Source organism: Pelodiscus sinensis, chromosome 22 (genome assembly GCF_049634645.1).
Source record: "Pelodiscus sinensis isolate JC-2024 chromosome 22, ASM4963464v1, whole genome shotgun sequence".
NCBI classification, from domain to species: Eukaryota; Metazoa; Chordata; order Testudines; family Trionychidae; genus Pelodiscus; species Pelodiscus sinensis.
The window spans coordinates 1,002,250-1,019,091 of record NC_134732.1 but is presented as its reverse complement, the minus strand read 5'-3'; the positions used below and the strand labels follow the sequence as shown (position 1 = coordinate 1,019,091).

Sequence of the window (16,842 nt, the reverse complement as noted above, 5' to 3'; positions counted from 1 at the left end):
AAACTGGCAGTGAAGACACCACAACTCCAGTTTTAATGTGGGTTTGCAGCTCAGGTTACAGCCTAGCACTAGCTCCAGATGATAACACACCTTTCTGCACAAGCCCCGGTCCCTTAATTGGATATGGTGATGTGGCCGGAGCCCAGACAGGCGTGGCCCCGCCTCAGGGCCAGTGTGGCCGGAGCCCGGACAGGCATGGCCCCGCCTCAGGGCCAGTGTGGCCGGAGCCCGGACAGGCGTGGCCCCGCCTCAGGGCCAGTGTGGCCGGAGCCCGGACAGGCGTGGCCCCGCCTCAGGGCCAGTGTGGCCGGAGCCCGGTCAGGCGTGGCCATGCCCCATGGCTAACTAGTGCAAGTAGGAGTGGCTGCAGCACACACTAGCAATGAGTGTGCAGCTGGCTGGAGGCCCTTCCTACGTGTTCTGTGCACTAGTCTGGGCTGAAGCCCATGACACCAGGCTCCAGGACTGCGGTTGCCTGTCAGCTACAACCGTGTCCCCTACAGCACAGCTGGCCTCAGGCCGCACCAGGAGTCAGGTGGTCTGAGGCTGCGGTGAGGCAGGTGCAGCTTGGTGCTGAGTCCCCGTGGGCCACGTTGGTGTAGCTGGGAAAGTGGCAGCGGCCCAGGTTCGAGCATTCGTGGTCTGTCGGGGCGTTTGTGAAAATACCTGGTGGGGGCCCAGCTGTAGCTCCCCCCCCCCCTCTCCAGGCCCAGGCCTGCTGGTGGCTGGTTCTCAGTGGGAGCTGAGGGTGGGCAGAGGCTGGACCCGGGCAGCTGCTCTGCTGCAAAGGCCACGTGGGCTGGGGCCGGACTGAGGTGCGAGCTGACAAAGCTGCTGCTCGTGGCCCTCGAAGCACAACACCCGCCGGGGCCGGCTCGCGGCCTCTGAACAAATCTGCGCCCCTGTTCTTCCTGGGGTCGGCCGGGGGAGGGCAGGGGCCTCTCAGCTTGACCCAGCTGGGGCGGGGGGCAGCCGCAGCCCACCCCGCAGGGCTGTTTACAGAGCAGGGCTGCAGGCCCCGGGGAGCAGGCCCAGCTCCAGAGCCCCGTGCAAGGAGGGGGGGGGGGCGGGGAGCAGGCCCAGCTCCAGAGCCCCGTGCAAGGAGGGGGGGGGGGCGGGGAGCAGGCCCAGCTCCAGAGCCCCGTGCAAGGAGGGGGGGGGGGGCGGGGAGCAGGCCCAGCTCCAGAGCCCCGTGCAAGGGGGGGGGGGCCCGGGGAGCAGGCTCAGCTCCAGAGCCCCGTGCAAGGCGGGGGGGGGGGGCCCGGGGAGCAGGCTCAGCTCCAGAGCCCCGTGCAAGGCGGGGGGGGGGGGGGGCCGGGGAGCAGGCCCAGCTCCAGAGCCCCGTGCAAGGCGGGGGGGGGGGGGGCCGGGGAGCAGGCCCAGCTCCAGAGCCCCGTGCAAGGCGGGGGGGGGGGGGCCGGGGAGCAGGCCCAGCTCCAGAGCCCCGTGCAAGGCGGGGGGGGGGGGCCCGGGGAGCAGGCCCAGCTCCAGAGCCCCGTGCAAGGCGGGGGGGGGGGGCCCGGGGAGCAGGCCCAGCTCCAGAGCCCCGTGCAAGGCGGGGGGGGGGGGCCCGGGGAGCAGGCCCAGCTCCAGAGCCCCGTGCAAGGCGGGGGGGGGGGGGGCCGGGGAGCAGGCCCAGCTCCAGAGCCCCGTGCAAGGCGGGGGGGGGGCCCGGGGAGCAGGCCCAGCTCCAGAGCCCCGTGCAAGGCGGGGGGGGGGGCTGGGGAGCAGGCCCAGCTCCAGAGCCCTGCGCGAGGCGGGGGGGGGGGGGCTGGGGAGCAGGCCCAGCTCCAGAGCCCCGTGCAAGGCGGGGGGGGGGGGGCCCGGGGAGCAGGCCCAGCTCCAGAGCCCCGTGCAAGGCGGGGGGGGGGGATGCACGGCTGGGCCCTGACTCCCCCCCCCCCCCGCCCGCGGGGCTTTTTGTCTCCTCGCGCAGCCCCCCCGGGGGACCCTCCGCCCTGCACGTGCCGCCCGTGATGTCAGCGCGGGGCGGAGCGAGCCGCCCCCCCGGCAGCAGCGGGCGGGGATGCGCGGCCGGCGGCCCCAGGCTGCGCGCACATGGCCCGGCGCTAGCGGCTCCGGCTCCGGCTCCGCGATGGGCCGCGGGCTCGTGCGATGAGTCCCCGGGCGCGCGCCAGGCGACATGGGCTCGGCGGCCTCCAAGAGGAAGGCGCTGCGGAGCGAGGCCATGTCCTCGGTGGCCGCCAAAGTGCGGTGAGTGCGGGCCAGCCTGCGGGCGGGCGGGGCGGGGCGCAGAGAGCGGGCTGCGGGGCACAGCTGTGTGTGTGTGTGAGTGTGTGTGCAAGGAGCAGGCTGCATGACACTGTCAGCTTGTGTGTGTGTGTGTGTGTGTGTGTGCAAGGAGCTAGCAGCATGACACTGTCAGCTCTGTGTGTGTGTGTGTGTGTGTGTGTGTGTGAGTGTGTGTGTGTGTGTGTGCAAGGAGCTAGCAGCATGACACTGTCAGCTCTGTGTGTGTGTGTGTGTGTGTGTGTGTGCAAGGAGCTAGCAGCATGACACTGTCAGCTCTGTGTGTATGTGTGTGTGTGTGTGGAGCAGGCTGCATGACAGTGTCAGCTCTGTGTGTGTGTGTGTGTGTGTGGAGCAGGCTGCATGACACTGTCAGCTCTGTGTGTGTGTGTGTGTGTGTGTGTGTGCGAGGAGCTAGCAGCATGACACTGTCAGCTCTGTGTGTGTGTGTGTGTGCAAGGAGCTAGCAGCATGACACTGCCAGCTGTGTGTGTGTGTGTGTGTGTGTGTGCAAGGAGCTAGCAGCATGACACTGCCAGCTCTGTGTGTGTGTGTGTGCGCGCGTGCAAGGAGCTAGCAGCATGACACTGTTAGCTTTGTGTGTGTGCAAGGAACTAGCAGCATGACAGTCAGCTTTGTGTGTGTGCGTGCAAGGAGCTAGCAGCATTACACTGTCAGCTCTGTGTGCGTGTGTACAAGGAACTAGCAGCATTATACTGTCAGCTTTGTGTGTGTGTGCCCGCGTGTGTTCGTGCAAGCAGCGAGCTGCCTTACACTGAGCTTCTGTGTGTATGTGCAAGGAGCTAGCAGCATGACACTGTCAGCTTGTGTGTGTGTGCGTGTGTGCGCGTGCAAGGAGCTAGATGTATTACACTGTCAGCTTGTGTGTGTGTGTGCGCGTGCAAGAAGCTAGATGCATTACACTGTCAGCTTGTGTGTGTGTGTATGCGCGCGCGCGTGCAAGGAGCTAGATGCATTACACTGTCAGCGGTGTGTATGTGAGAGCAGATGATGAGTTTTGCAGGGTTTTGCATTTGCCTCCTCCCTAGTGAATCCACCAGGCGAGCGGTGCCCAACGTGCAAACGTTGTCGGTGCCTCTTTGTCTTCTCAGGGGAGTTTGCTTTGGAGCCCTGGCACCTTGTCTGGGAAGGGGGCCAGGCTGGAGTGTGGGGGCGGGGGAAGGACGTGCTGCTGGTTTCCTTGGGTAACTCTGGCTGACCTGCAGGCTCCAGTGCGAACAGGGCTCGGTTATTTTTAGTTTTATTCTGGCTTTCTAGCGGGTTTAAATAGCAAAGGACACGAGGTGTCAGGAGCCATCTGCCTAGTGGGAGGCCTGTGAAAAAATCACTTCATTGGGAATAACAAACAAACCCCAAGTAATTAATGGCCTTGACGTGCAGTCAGGAAATCTGCGTTCCATGCCTAATTGACACACTTGTGTGCCTCAGAAACACCTTGTGTGGCAAAATCTCTGGCTGCCTCTTTGCTCACTGGAGGCGTGAGTGAGCCAAGGGCTGCAGTTCACTCTGCATTTAGTAGCTGAAACAAAATACAGGACTATGTAGCCCTTTAAAGACTAACAAGATGGTTTATTAGGTGATGAGCTTTCATGGGCCAGACCTACTTCCTCAGATCAAATAGTGGAAGAAAATTGTCACAACCATAGATACCAAAGGATAAAAAAAAATGAACACATATGAAAAGGACAAATCAAATTTCAGAACAGAAGGGGGATGAGGGGGGAGGTAAATGTCTGTGAGCTAATGATATTAGAGGTGATAATTGGGGAAGCTATCTTTGTAATGGGTAAGATAATTAGAGTCTTTATTCAAACTTAAGTGTAAAGTGTCGAATTTAAGCATGAATGACAGTTCGGAGGATTCTTTTTCAAGTGTAGTCTTTAAAAGGCTTAGTAGGGGAGAGTTAAGCTGGTAGAAATAAGGCCTCTTAGCAGTCCTGTAGGGAATGTAACTAATTGCGGCTTAGAGTAGGAACATTTTTCAGTAGCAACTAAACCACATTGTATCTCTGCATTGTAGAAATGTTGACATACGTTGTATAGCACCATGTGACTAATATGTAAAAAAAAATGTTAATATATGATAAATATTAGTTTATACTGTGGAAAATAGCAAATTCACACCTAAAAATCTGACATGTGATCACATAGATTGTAGCATGCAATTCTGTCAGGTGTCATCTAAATGTTTTCAAACGAACAACCTTCAAAGAGCTTCAGGGGGTAGCCGAGTTAGTCTGTTACAGGAAAAAACAACAAATGGTCTGGTAGCACTTTATAGGCTATCAAAACATGTAGGGCTCGTCTACATTGGCCCCTTTTCCGAAAGGGGCATGTTAATTTCAGAGATCGTAATAGGGAAATCCGCGGGGGATTTAAATATCCCCCGCGGCATTTAAATAAAAATGTTCGCCGCTTTTTTGCGGCTTTTAGGAAAGCCGGAAAAGAGCGTCTACACTGGCCCCGATCCTCCGGAAACAGCGCCCTTTTCCGGAGGATCTTATTCCTACTTTGAAGTAGGAATAAGATCCTCCGGAAAAGGGCGCTGTTTCCGGAGGATCGGGGCCAGTGTAGACGCTCTTTTCCGGCTTTTCTAAAAGCCGCAAAAAAGCGGCGGACATTTTTATTTAAATCCCCCGCGGATTTCCCTATTACGATCTCTGAAATTAACATGCCCCTTTCGGAAAAGGGGCCAGTATAGACGTAGCCGTAGATGGTATCATGAAGATAGAGGAAGTATAGGAGAAGGGAAAGGGGAGTTAGAGAAAGATGCTGTGAGGTGCGAAGAGCTTTCTAAATGGCATCCTTCCTGCCTTAGCGATCTATCTATTGACTTTGATTTGTATCTACTTTGGTCTAACACCCATTGTCCAGTAAACAGGAAGGGGGGGTGGGAGACAGAGCATCTTTCTGGACCCCCCTTTCCTTCTCCTGTTTATTTCGAGTTTTCATATCCCCTACTCATAACTCCGGTCATTTGAAGAAGTGTTCTGTGCCCAGATAGCTCATGATACAACCTTAGAAGAGTTACTCTGTGAAGATTCTACCCAGGGCGTATTCCCAGCTTTGCTACCATCATTAATCGGTTTTGCTCATCATACTCTCTGCCAAATGGCAGCCTCACTGAGGCAGGAGTTTAATGCCTTGATGAGCTGCGCATCAGAGGGTTTATCGGGAGTGAATCCTTTCAATGCTTGTAAATGTCAAATACTTTGAATTTGTCTGGTTTGGCTTCTGCACATCTGGCCACATGGCTGGTGGTAGCTTTCCTAGAGTGGTGAGCTCCCATTCCTCCTGTAATAAAAAAGCCATCCAGTGATAAGCCAAATTTACCTGCCTCTTGGGATGTCTCAGGCCATTCCGTTTACCCTCTGAAAGGTTTCCTTTACATAGTCCCTCTGTATTTTTTCACACAGCGCACAGTCAACCTGTGGAACTCCTTGCCAGAGGATGTTGTGAAGGCCAAGACTATAGCAGGGTTAAAAAACTAGATAAGCTCATGGAGGTTAGGTCCCTCAATGGTTATTAGCCAGAATGGACAGGGATGGTGTCGCTAGCCTCTGTTTGCCAAAAACTGGGACTGGATCCGGGAAGGTATCACTTGATGATTCCCTGGCGTTGGCACTGTTGGCCGACAGGACACTGGGCTAGGTGGACCTTTGGTCTGGCCCAGTCTGGCCGTCCTTACGGCTCCTGGGAGATCCTGAAAAACCTCTGCCGCTTGATGGTACTTGGGATTTTTTTTTTTTTTTTTTTGTAAATCTAGACGAGTTTCACTCTCAGGCGGCCTGTGGAATATTGGCCGTGAAGATGACAGAGAGCAGGCCCGTGTCTGCTGCATGGCAAAAACAGCTGCAGCCCTCTAGAGACCTTCGCCTTTTGCTTCTTGCTGGCTGCTAGGCTGCTTCCATGTGGGCAGCAGGTCCACGCAGGCCACGTCTGCTTCCGGCCCTGGCCGTTCACTCGGGAGCAGACTGGAGGAAGTGGATTTTTCAAAGGAGACGGGGGGAGGGGGAATTGTCTGGTAGAAAGCCCGATGTTCCAGCTCTCTGTGGAGCCCCACTGGTGCCGCGCGGACACACGCAAAGCCTCGCGCTGGGCGGGCGGGCGCCGATGTGAGGGTGGGGAGGGGAGGAAGGGATGTGGAGAGTGAAGAAGGCGGCAGAGTTCAGAGTATTCTAGTTGGTAAGACGTGCGTCCATCAAATGAAGCAAGGGCCTTGGCCTCTGCCCAGTGAGCGCGGCTGACGTTCTGTGCGCTGAGTGAGGACGCCGAAGCTGGAGTCCCGGTGGCTTTGCTTGGGCGCAGTGGGATTAGAAGGCAGCTCTCTCGGGGCAGAGGGAGGATGCTGGTGTGGATTTTGACAGATGGCTAATGCTGGCGGCCTGGGCATCGTTTCTGGCTGCCGTTGTGTCCCGTTTTGGATCTGGAGGAGATGGGTGTTCCCCAGATCTTAGAAATGCTGTAGAGTCCAAGATCAGGGTCCAGCCAAGAGACTCTCGTCCACTTGGCACTGCTGGACAGGACCGGTAAGATGCTGGGGTGATGCTCATGGAGGGACTCCTAGCTGCCTCTTGACCGGTTCCAGGCCACGTGCTGAATGGGCCCTGTCAGGCCACCGCAGCGGCTGTTCTTAGCTGTGGCCTGTGGAGCGCCCCTGGCAGAGTTGCCAAACTGAGGGTGTGGGACGGAGGTCAGAAGCCCCCCAAAGCTCCCCTACAATCCTCGAGTTTTGAGGAATAAGGGATCTTGCATAAATGGTTTTTTTCAACAAACGGCCCCGTCTACACGGGGCTTTTTATTGGCAAAGCCTCTTCTGCAAAAAGAATCAAAAAAGATATGCAAATGAGTGCTATTTGCATATCCTCTTCCAGAAAAAACCGACCGTGTGGTCGTAGCCTGAGAGGAGGAGACTGTCCACGTGGGCCTCTGCGCTGTTGGGTGGAGCCCGCGCTCAGGTGGGAGGCGCTGTGGGATTGTCCCAGTTTCTGCTGAAGGCCTTCCCTCGGCGGCGTCCCCTGAGGAGGGGCGTCCCGCTCACGCTGTCTCCTGGCCGTCGCTTGGCGTGAGTGCGGCCGGCCGGGATCTCCAGGCGCGCGGGTTTGACCCTGCTGCTCAGCAGGGTACAGAATTTGTTTGCTGTTATGTAATGAGCAATATTGTGGCTCAGCAACTGGTCTGAATTCCCTGCCGTTCCTCAGACCGTAAATTCAAATCCCAGCCGGTTTGACTCAGCCCGTCAGCTTTCCCAGGTGGGCTCATTAACTTCCGTGCAGCTTGTGGCACGTTGGGTCTTTGAAACGAGGCTTTAAGCTCAAGGCCCAGGCTGCTCCATGGGCATCATCAGTCCCTTGCTGAGAACAGCTGGCTGCCCAGGCTTCCTTGGTCCACATGCCCCACTCTTCTGGGAGTGACCAGGTGCTGGCTCCACTCCAGAAGTGGCTGCAGTTCAGTGTTGCATTGCTCATGCCTGTGTAAGTGTCAGAAATCTCCCCCTGCTCTTTGGAGCTCCCACACCATGTGCCCGGCCCGTCAGTATTTCTGGGGCACGACCGTTCTGTGGGTGGACGTGCCAGCCAACGGGAGCTGCCAGATGGTGCTGGGGCAGGGGCAGCGCGCAAAGCCGCTCCCTTCCCCTGGCCTTGCAGCATTCAGAGAGCCGCTCTGAGCAGCATGTGGGGATGGGGCCATATTTTGCCCACTCCGACATAGATCCTCCCTAACAGATGTGTGTCTAAATATCTCCAGTGATGGAGATCCCACAGCCTCCCTAGTGCTGGGGGAGGAGGAGGAAGCGCAGGGCTCCCGTGCGTGAGAGGCGCGTGGGGGAGGAGTAGGGCAGACGGGGTGCGAGGAGTAGGGCAGCCAGTGGACCAAGAGCTACCCACCACTGGCCTGGGTATAGCGCGTCTACTGCTCCCCTCCCCCTTAGCCTTGTTATCCTGTCAAAGGCTGCCAGGTTGGTTTTACGGGATTTGTTCTTGACAAAGCCACACTTGCCATTACCTGTCATCTTATTATCTTGCAGGTGTTTGCAGCTGGATTCCTTAATTACTTGCTCCATTATCTTCCCTGGCACAGACACTGGTCTGTAGTTTCCTGGGTTGTTCTTATTTCCCTTTTGATAGCTGGGCACTAGATTTGCCCTTTTCCAGTCTTCTGGAATCTTTCCCGACTTCCATGACTTTCCAGAGCTGACAGCTAACTGCTCAAATACCTTCTCTCTCAGCTCCTTGAGTGTTCTAGGATGCATTTCTTCAGGCTCTAGTGACTTGAAGACATCTAACCTGTCTCAGTAATTTTAACTTGTTCTTTTCCTATTTTAACTTCTGACCCTACCTCTCTTTCCCCAGCATTCCCTATGCTAGGCATCCAATCACCACCAAGCTTCGGGTGAAAACTGAAACGAAGTTGTCAACCATCTCTGCCATTTCCACATTCTCTGTTACTGTTTTTCCTTTTTCATTGAGCAGCGGTCCTGCCCTGTCCTTGGTCTTCCTCTTGCTTCCAGTATATTTGTAGAATGTTTTCTGGTTACCCTTTATGTCTCTAATTAGATTGAGCTCATTTTGTTCTTTCACCTTTCTGAGTGTGCCCCTGCATACTTGTTCTTTATTTTCACTCTTTGTAATTTGACACAATGTCCCCTTTTTGTAGGACTCCATTTCTAGGTCATTCAAGATCCCCTGGCTAAGCTAGGGTGGTCTCTTGTCCCTGTCTTTCCTATGCAGTGGAATAGTTTGCTCTTGCACCCTTAATAATATCCCTTCGATAAACTGCCAACTGTCTTCAGTTGTTTTTCCTCTTAGGCTATGTCTAGACCCGTGGTCACCAACAGGTCGATCGCGATCGACTGGTCGATTGCGAGGCCTCGACCAGTCGATCGCGAGGCGTCCTGTCCGCCCCGGCCTCATTTCCCTCCCACCCCCAAGAAGCCCCACTGCCTACCTCCAGTGAACATGGAGGTAGTGTCGGCATCCCAGGGATGGGCAGAAGTCCCGCAGCTTAGCGTCACTTCCGGCGATTCCGGAAGTGCACTAGCTGCTCTGCTGGGTGTACTGTGGGAGGGAGCATGGGCTCCCTGCACTGCGCAGGAGGGGTGAGTCAGCCCCGGGGCAGGCGTGCGCGGGATTTCTCCTCCTCTCCATCACTTGCTATCCCCAACCCTTAAACCGCTGCTTTTTTCCCCAATTCTTCTGTAGGAAGAGGCCTGTCTAGACTGGACCCAATGTTAGAAAAGCCCCTTCTTTTGGAAGCCCCCGTATTCCTTGGGGAAAGAGGACTATAGGGGTGACCGAAAGATCAGGTTTGCTCTTCCATTAAAGGAAGTGGAAGAACAAATGCATCCATGAATGCAGAAGAGTTTTTCTGGGATACTGTATCTCGGGAATCCTGAAAAACTCCTGCAGTCTAGCCGTAACCTTGCTGGGTTGAGACAGGATGTGTAGGCTCTGGGGTGGGAATGAAGGGGCACCTTTCTGAGTGTGCTCCTGCATACTTGTTCTTTATTTTGAAGCTTCAAATGATGAAATTAGCGTACGATAACACACACAGTACCTGCCATGTGTCTGATTTTAGTAAAGCAGTCAGTACTGTCTTATGAAATTGTTACGACTTCAAATCGGCTTAGGTAGGAAAATTGCCTTGTAGATTGTGCATTGGTCACAGACTCTAAATAAAGAACAAGCTCCAATACATTGCTGGCATTGAGCGGGCTGCCTGCTGCAGAGACTGACAGCAGGTCTGGTTTAATTTAGCTTCCCAAATTAATTACTGGTTTGAAGGAGGGAGTCCCCTGAGCATCCGTGGCATTTGCAGACGTTGCTAAACTGGAATAGCTGTGAAAACTGGTGAGGGCAGAGAAATAAGATGAAGGGTCTGGAATAGTGCAGGCGATTAACCGATAAGCAAAAGTCTAATGCTATAGAGTTCACGCATTCGCCCCCACCCCACCCCTGCCAGTACATTTATTAGCAGGCTGGCCAGCAGCTCAGTTCAGTCCTGGCTCACGCCGGGTCCGGGACCCACCCCTGCTGCGGCTCTGCATTGAAAGTGAATTAGGAGCCAGGCGGGCAGACAGCCCAGCTCAGTTCCAGCTTGCGCCAGGTCTGGGTGCTCAGGCCTCTCCTGGACAGAGGCTGCTGCCCCCGCACTGTTGCCCTGTATCGGACGCAGCAGCGTGGAGTGGCAGGGGGCTCTTTGGGGTTGGTGCTGGAGTGCTCTGGCTGACAGTCCCCCTGTCCCTCCCCCGGGCTATAGAATAGTCGAGTAATCGATAAGAATTCACGCGGTTACTCGACTGTTCAATTAACTGACCTTTAACATCCCTAGCCTGGCATGGAGCGAGTGGACCTGTGGGCGGAGCTGGAGCTTGGCAAAGTGCAACTGATACGCTTGGGGAAAGGGGGGGGGAATCGGGACCCTGAGTCAGGAATGCAGGAGGAGACCCAAGGGTTAGTGTGGCCAGCACACTAGACATGAATCTGCATGGGGGGGGAATGGCTGAATATTGCATTGGTGCTGTGCTCGTCTCACTGATCTTTAGGTCAGTCCAAAGCCCCTGGTGCCACGGACTGTGACGTTTTCTTGACGCCTCAGTGACGTCACTCCCCCGTAGCGTTTGCATACGGCGGCTGCACGTTGCTCCCACTTTCAGTTCCCGCTTCTGGCTGTGGAAAAACTCTCGTGCTCTGTGATGGAGTGAGAGCCCAGAGGACTTAGTCACGTGTCTCGGCAGGGCCATAGCCAGTTCGTGGCATCCTTAGGAGGGCCTCCCGGTGGGAGATTAGCATCTTCTAAGACCTGTTCTTCTCCCTACTGGCCCTGCCAGTCCAGCCGGCCAGGCTGCATTCTGCCTAGCGGGCATTTCCCAGGTGTAACCACGTTTGGAGTAAAAATAACGAGAAGTCCTGTGGCACCTTATAGACTGACAGATCTCTCAGAGCATGAGCTTTCGTGGGCAGAGATGAAGTGGGTCTTTGCCCACGAAAGCTCATGCTCCAATAAATCTGTCAGTCTCTAAGGCGCTACAGGACTTCAGATTCAGACTAACACGGCTCCCCCTCCGGTACTTGTCACGTGTAGTGGACGCCTAGACAATACTCACAACTTCAGATACAAAAATGATCCATTCAGCTAAATAGGATAATCACAATCAGTAGACGACAGCTGTTTCCATGGTACCTCCCACGGCCTGTCTTGAATAAAAGACGATAAAGTTATTCCGTAATGATAGCATGACAGGGTTAGCGTGAAGAACACGGGGCATCGTGTCACTGGGTGCCAATTCCTCAAAAGATACCAAATGGGACCCACTCTGGTTTTAGGACAGATGGACAATCAGAACCGGGTGTCTGAGCAGACCGATTGGACTGAGCTGCGCTCGGGTCTTTGCCACAGGTAGAAACCTAAAGGGAATCTGAATAATTTCAGGTTCTTTGTTGGTATAAAACTTCTCGCAGGTGTGGCATAGCAGCCAAGGTGAGCCCCGATCCGCTCTCCTGTTGCCACTGCCATGCAGTGAGGTGGGGGAGTGCCACACCCTAAACACACCAGCCCACCCAAAGGCAGCCTCTTCCTTTCCTGCACCCCAGGGTTCGTTAAGTGGCTGCAAAGGAGCGGCCACGTAGGGGCCTGGCTGTGCAGATCCTCGCTCATACTGGGAGCCCTTGCTTGTGTGCTTTGCCCCGTTTACCCCTTGTAGGAGTGAGGCATCCCAGGGTCAGGCCCCCACAATTCGACCTGTTCACTGCCAGCGCCGTAGGGGGGCTGACATCTGCATGGGTGCACAAGGATTCTTCCCCCCGCTTTGTCCCCAAGGCAGAGGCCAGCCACAGGGCATCAGCCTGGAAATAGGGCGCAGTTGTTTCAGAGTCAGAGTCATTAACCTCGGGACCCAAGTGCCAGGGGTCATGGTGGATTTCATCTCTGGCCATTTTAAAACAAGACAGTTTGCCTGCCTAGCAGCTCTGCCCTGGGACGGGTCTCTGGCCTGTGCGAGGCTGGAGGTCGGCTCAGGCGATCGCTGACTAGTCCCTTCAGCCTGGAAAGCTAGGACTGTCCCAGGTGCCAGGATGGCTTCCTGCTGGTGCCCTCTGAGGTGTTACTAGGGATGTGATGGGTAACCGGTAACCGGTAACCCTTAACGGGTAACGCCTACCAGGTAACCGTTAACCAGTCCTGGGAGATGGGCCGGACCCGTGCAAGTGGAGGCATGTTGGCTAGGATGCCCCCTCCCCAGTGCAGTGTATTTCTGTTGGCATCAGCTGGAAGTAGCGGGAGGAACAAGGGGACTTCTGGAAAACAGGCCTCGTGAACGTGCTCTGTGGGGCCCCGAATGGCGCTTCCTGTGCTAACCTGTCCCCTTTCTCTTGGTATCTGCCTCCTGGACTTTCAGAGCGGCAAGGGCCTTTGGCGAGTACCTTTCGCAGAACCACCCCGAGGGCAGAAACGGCTCAGGTAAGAGAAATCTGGTGTGGCCTCTGTCCTGCTGGTACTGATGTGTCCCCGGGGGTGCGGTCACAATAGGGAGAGGCAAGGGCCCCACCCCAGATAGTCCAGCAGAAGAGAAAGCTGAGGAGCTCTCCCATGGCGTGTTGGGGGTCTACGTTGTGGTTACGGGAGAGGTGCCCATCCCAAAACCGCCACGGCAGCTGCCCTCCCTTGAAGGGAGTCTGGGCAGGGAGGTACAGTCTGAAATCACCAGGGGCTCAGCTGGCCTCTCGCGCTTAGGCCCTGTCTTCACACGGCGAAGAGGCCTGATTCGTGCCGTTGAGCCCTAGTGCACGTTATGGTGTCTCCCATGAGGGCTGGTTGAGAGCAGCTCCAGGCTTGCTCCCAGTGTCTGCCTACAGCTCCATGTTAGCAACGGGCTCAGGTAAAACCACAGCTGCCTTGGCCTTCACTCCTCGAGCGGTGCCTTGCCAGCGTGTGGCGGGCGGGGGCTTTGCCTGTCAGACTCTGAGGGAGGTTTTGCTACATCCCTACAGGTCGGTGTTGAGACACGATAACGGGAGAAGCTTGCCCGGCTGCTCCCTCTGATGTCCCTGTTCCATAGGGAAAGACACGGGGCTCCAGGGCTGTCGTTACAAAACATTTCACCGGCAGCGCAGCCACTAAAAACCCGCATGAAACCATCAGCCTCCCCCGAACGGGAGCAACTTGCTGAATAGGGCGTAAAACCCGACGGGAGCGACTTACTGAATAGGGCGTAAAACCCCACAGGAGCGACTTGCTGACTAGGGCGTAAAACCCGACAGGAGCGACTTACTGACTAGGGCGTAAAACCCGACAGGAGCGACTTACTGACTAGGGCGTAAAACCCGACGGGAGCGACTTACTGACTAGGGCGTAAAACCCGACGGGAGCGACTTACTGACTAGGGCGTAAAACCCGACGGGAGCGACTTGCTGACTAGGGCGTAAAACCCGACGGGAGCGACTTACTGACTAGGGCGTAAAACCCAACGGGAGCGACTTGCTGAATAGGGCGTAAAACCCGACGGGAGCCACTTACTGACTAGGGCGTAAAACCCGACGGGAGCGACTTACTGACTAGGGCGTAAAACCCGACGGGAGCGACTTACTGAATAGGGCGTAAAACCCGACAGGAGCGACTTACTGACTAGGGCGTAAAACCCGACGGGAGCGACTTACTGAATAGGGCGTAAAACCCGACAGGAGCGACTTACTGACTAGGGCGTAAAACCCGACAGGAGCGACTTACTGACTAGGGCGTAAAACCCGACGGGAGCGACTTACTGACTAGGGCGTAAAACCCGACAGGAGCGACTTACTGAATAGGGCGTAAAACCCGACGGGAGCGACTTACTGACTAGGGCGTAAAACCTGACGGGAGCGACTTACTGACTAGGGCGTAAAACCCGACAGGAGCGACTTACTGACTAGGGCGTAAAACCCGACGGGAGCGACTTGCTGACTAGGGCGTAAAACCCGACGGGAGCGACTTACTGACTAGGGCGTAAAACCCGACGGGAGCGACTTACTGACTAGGGCGTAAAACCCGACGGGAGCGACTTGCTGACTAGGGCGTAAAACCCGACGGGAGCGACTTACTGACTAGGGCGTAAAACCCGACGGGAGCGACTTGCTGAATAGGGCGTAAAACCCGACGGGAGCCACTTACTGACTAGGGCGTAAAACCCGACGGGAGCGACTTGCTGACTAGGGCGTAAAACCCGACGGGAGCGACTTACTGACTAGGGCGTAAAACCCGACGGGAGCGACTTGCTGAATAGGGCGTAAAACCCGACGGGAGCCACTTACTGACTAGGGCGTAAAACCCGACGGGAGCGACTTACTGACTAGGGCGTAAAACCCGACGGGAGCGACTTACTGAATAGGGCGTAAAACCCGACGGGAGCGACTTACTGACTAGGGCGTAAAACCCGACGGGAGCGACTTACTGACTAGGGCGTAAAACCCGACGGGAGCGACTTACTGACTAGGGCGTAAAACCCGACAGGAGCGACTTACTGAATAGGGCGTAAAACCCGACGGGAGCGACTTACTGACTAGGGCGTAAAACCCGACGGGAGCGACTTGCTGACTAGGGCGTAAAACCCGACGGGAGCGACTTGCTGAATAGGGCGTAAAACCCGACGGGAGCGACTTACTGACTAGGGCGTAAAACCCGACAGGAGCGACTTACTGAATAGGGCGTAAAACCCGACGGGAGCGACTTACTGACTAGGGCGTAAAACCCGACGGGAGCGACTTGCTGAATAGGGCGTAAAACCCGACGGGAGCCACTTACTGACTAGGGCGTAAAACCCGACGGGAGCGACTTACTGACTAGGGCGTAAAACCCGACGGGAGCGACTTACTGACTAGGGCGTAAAACCCGACGGGAGCGACTTGCTGACTAGGGCGTAAAACCCGACGAGAGCGACTTACTGACTAGGGCGTAAAACCCGACGGGAGCGACTTGCTGACTAGGGCGTAAAACCCAACGGGAGCGACTTGCTGAATAGGGCGTAAAACCCGACGGGAGCGACTTACTGACTAGGGCGTAAAACCCGACGGGAGCGACTTGCTGAATAGGGCGTAAAACCCGACGGGAGCGACTTACTGACTAGGGCGTAAAACCCGACGGGAGCGACTTGCTGAATAGGGCGTAAAACCCGACGGGAGCGACTTGCTGAATAGGGCGTAAAACCCGACGGGAGCGACTTGCTGAATAGGGCGTAAAACCCGACGGGAGCGACTTACTGACTAGGGCGTAAAACCCGACGGGAGCGACTTGCTGACTAGGGCGTAAAACCCGACAGGAGCGACTTACTGAATAGGGCGTAAAACCCGACGGGAGCGACTTACTGAATAGGGCGTAAAACCCGACGGGAGCGACTTACTGACTAGGGCGTAAAACCCGACGGGAGCGACTTGCTGACTAGGGCGTAAAACCCGACGGGAGCGACTTGCTGACTAGGGCGTAAAACCCGACGGGAGCGACTTACTGAATAGGGCGTAAAACCCTATTACCGGTTTCCCCGGTTAGTCAGTCAGCATCGTCCGAAATGGGTAATGCTCACGGGTCCTGGAGAGGCGCTCCAGCCCCACAGGGGGTCACCACAAACGGGGGCTGCTTTCGTCTGGAGCAGCCTCTGTCCCCAGTGGGCCCGGGCAGCCCGGGAAGGGCTACTCCCTGCGCAGGGAGCCCGGGTGCCCCACAGGCAGGGCCCGCGTAGGACGGCCATTGTCTGTTCAGTGCAACGGGGCTTCTGGGGGTGCGAGTTCTCGTTGTCCCCACAAGCAGAGGCCGCATGCTGGCCTGTCTGCACGCGGCGGGTTTGCTTCCGCAGCTTTCTGGCTGTCGTCTGCAAACTGCGCTTCCCTTTCCGATACGGAGGCGTCCCTCTGGCTTGTGTGGAGCAAACGAAGTGCTTGCAGGGAAGCGCGTGCTGTGCTGCATTGGCTCCAGAGCACCTGTCCCCGGGCAGCACTGGATCTTGGGTGTGCATGGGAATGCCCAGCGAGGAGTGGTGCACTGGGTGTGCGGCTGCGTTGCCTGTGCCTTGGCATGTGAAAGGCTTCCCTTGGGGAGACCTGCAGGCAGGTTAGGGCTCTGAAGAGAGCCCCGGGGTTGCTCTCTCTACTATTCACTGTTTACGCTGTGGTCGGGCCCTGAAGCCTGCAGTGTGCTCGGCACTGGACGAGTGCCTAGTGAGATCCCGCATCTCAAGAGCCTGTGGGCTAATTAAACTGTTGGAGGGCAGTGGGGCCACAGCCACTGTGGGCCTGGGAGCAAGGTGGGTGGGGCCAGCTCTGCTCCAGGAGGGGCGGAGCCTCAGACACAAGGGGCGGGGCCGAGGGCAGTCCCCTCCGCAGAGCTGTGCAGAGCGCCCGTTGCGGCGCTCAGAGCTGTCGTGGGAATCAGGGATGTAAGCGGCTAGACGCTCCCCCCCTGCTGCCTCTGTCACAAAGAGGAGTTAAGCGGGTGCTGGGGGGAGCCAGTTCCCTTCAGCTCCGTGGGAAGGGGCAGGGGCGCAGCGGCGGCGATCCAACTGGGAAATGGACAAGGGCGTTTCGAAGCGGAAGCGCCGCATGGATCCCAG

At 56.5% G+C, this 16,842-nt stretch overlaps 1 protein-coding gene across 3 annotated transcripts in view; it reads left to right on the top strand.

The window, feature by feature from the left end:
- Positions 1-2,005: 2,005 nt before the first annotated feature.
- NSMF (NMDA receptor synaptonuclear signaling and neuronal migration factor) overlaps positions 2,006-16,842 on the top strand; it is a 49,218-nt gene continuing 34,381 nt past the window's right edge. For 2 of the 3 annotated variants that reach the window (XM_075905232.1, XM_075905231.1), the window contains exons 1-2: positions 11,597-11,669; positions 12,667-12,728. In XM_075905232.1, coding sequence (XP_075761347.1) covers positions 11,602-11,669; positions 12,667-12,728 — 130 coding nt within the window. In that variant the 5' untranslated portion in view covers positions 11,597-11,601. Of the gene's footprint in view, positions 2,215-11,596; positions 11,670-12,666; positions 12,729-16,842 lie in introns of those variants that run through there. The other variant, XM_075905233.1, reaches the window with a different exon arrangement.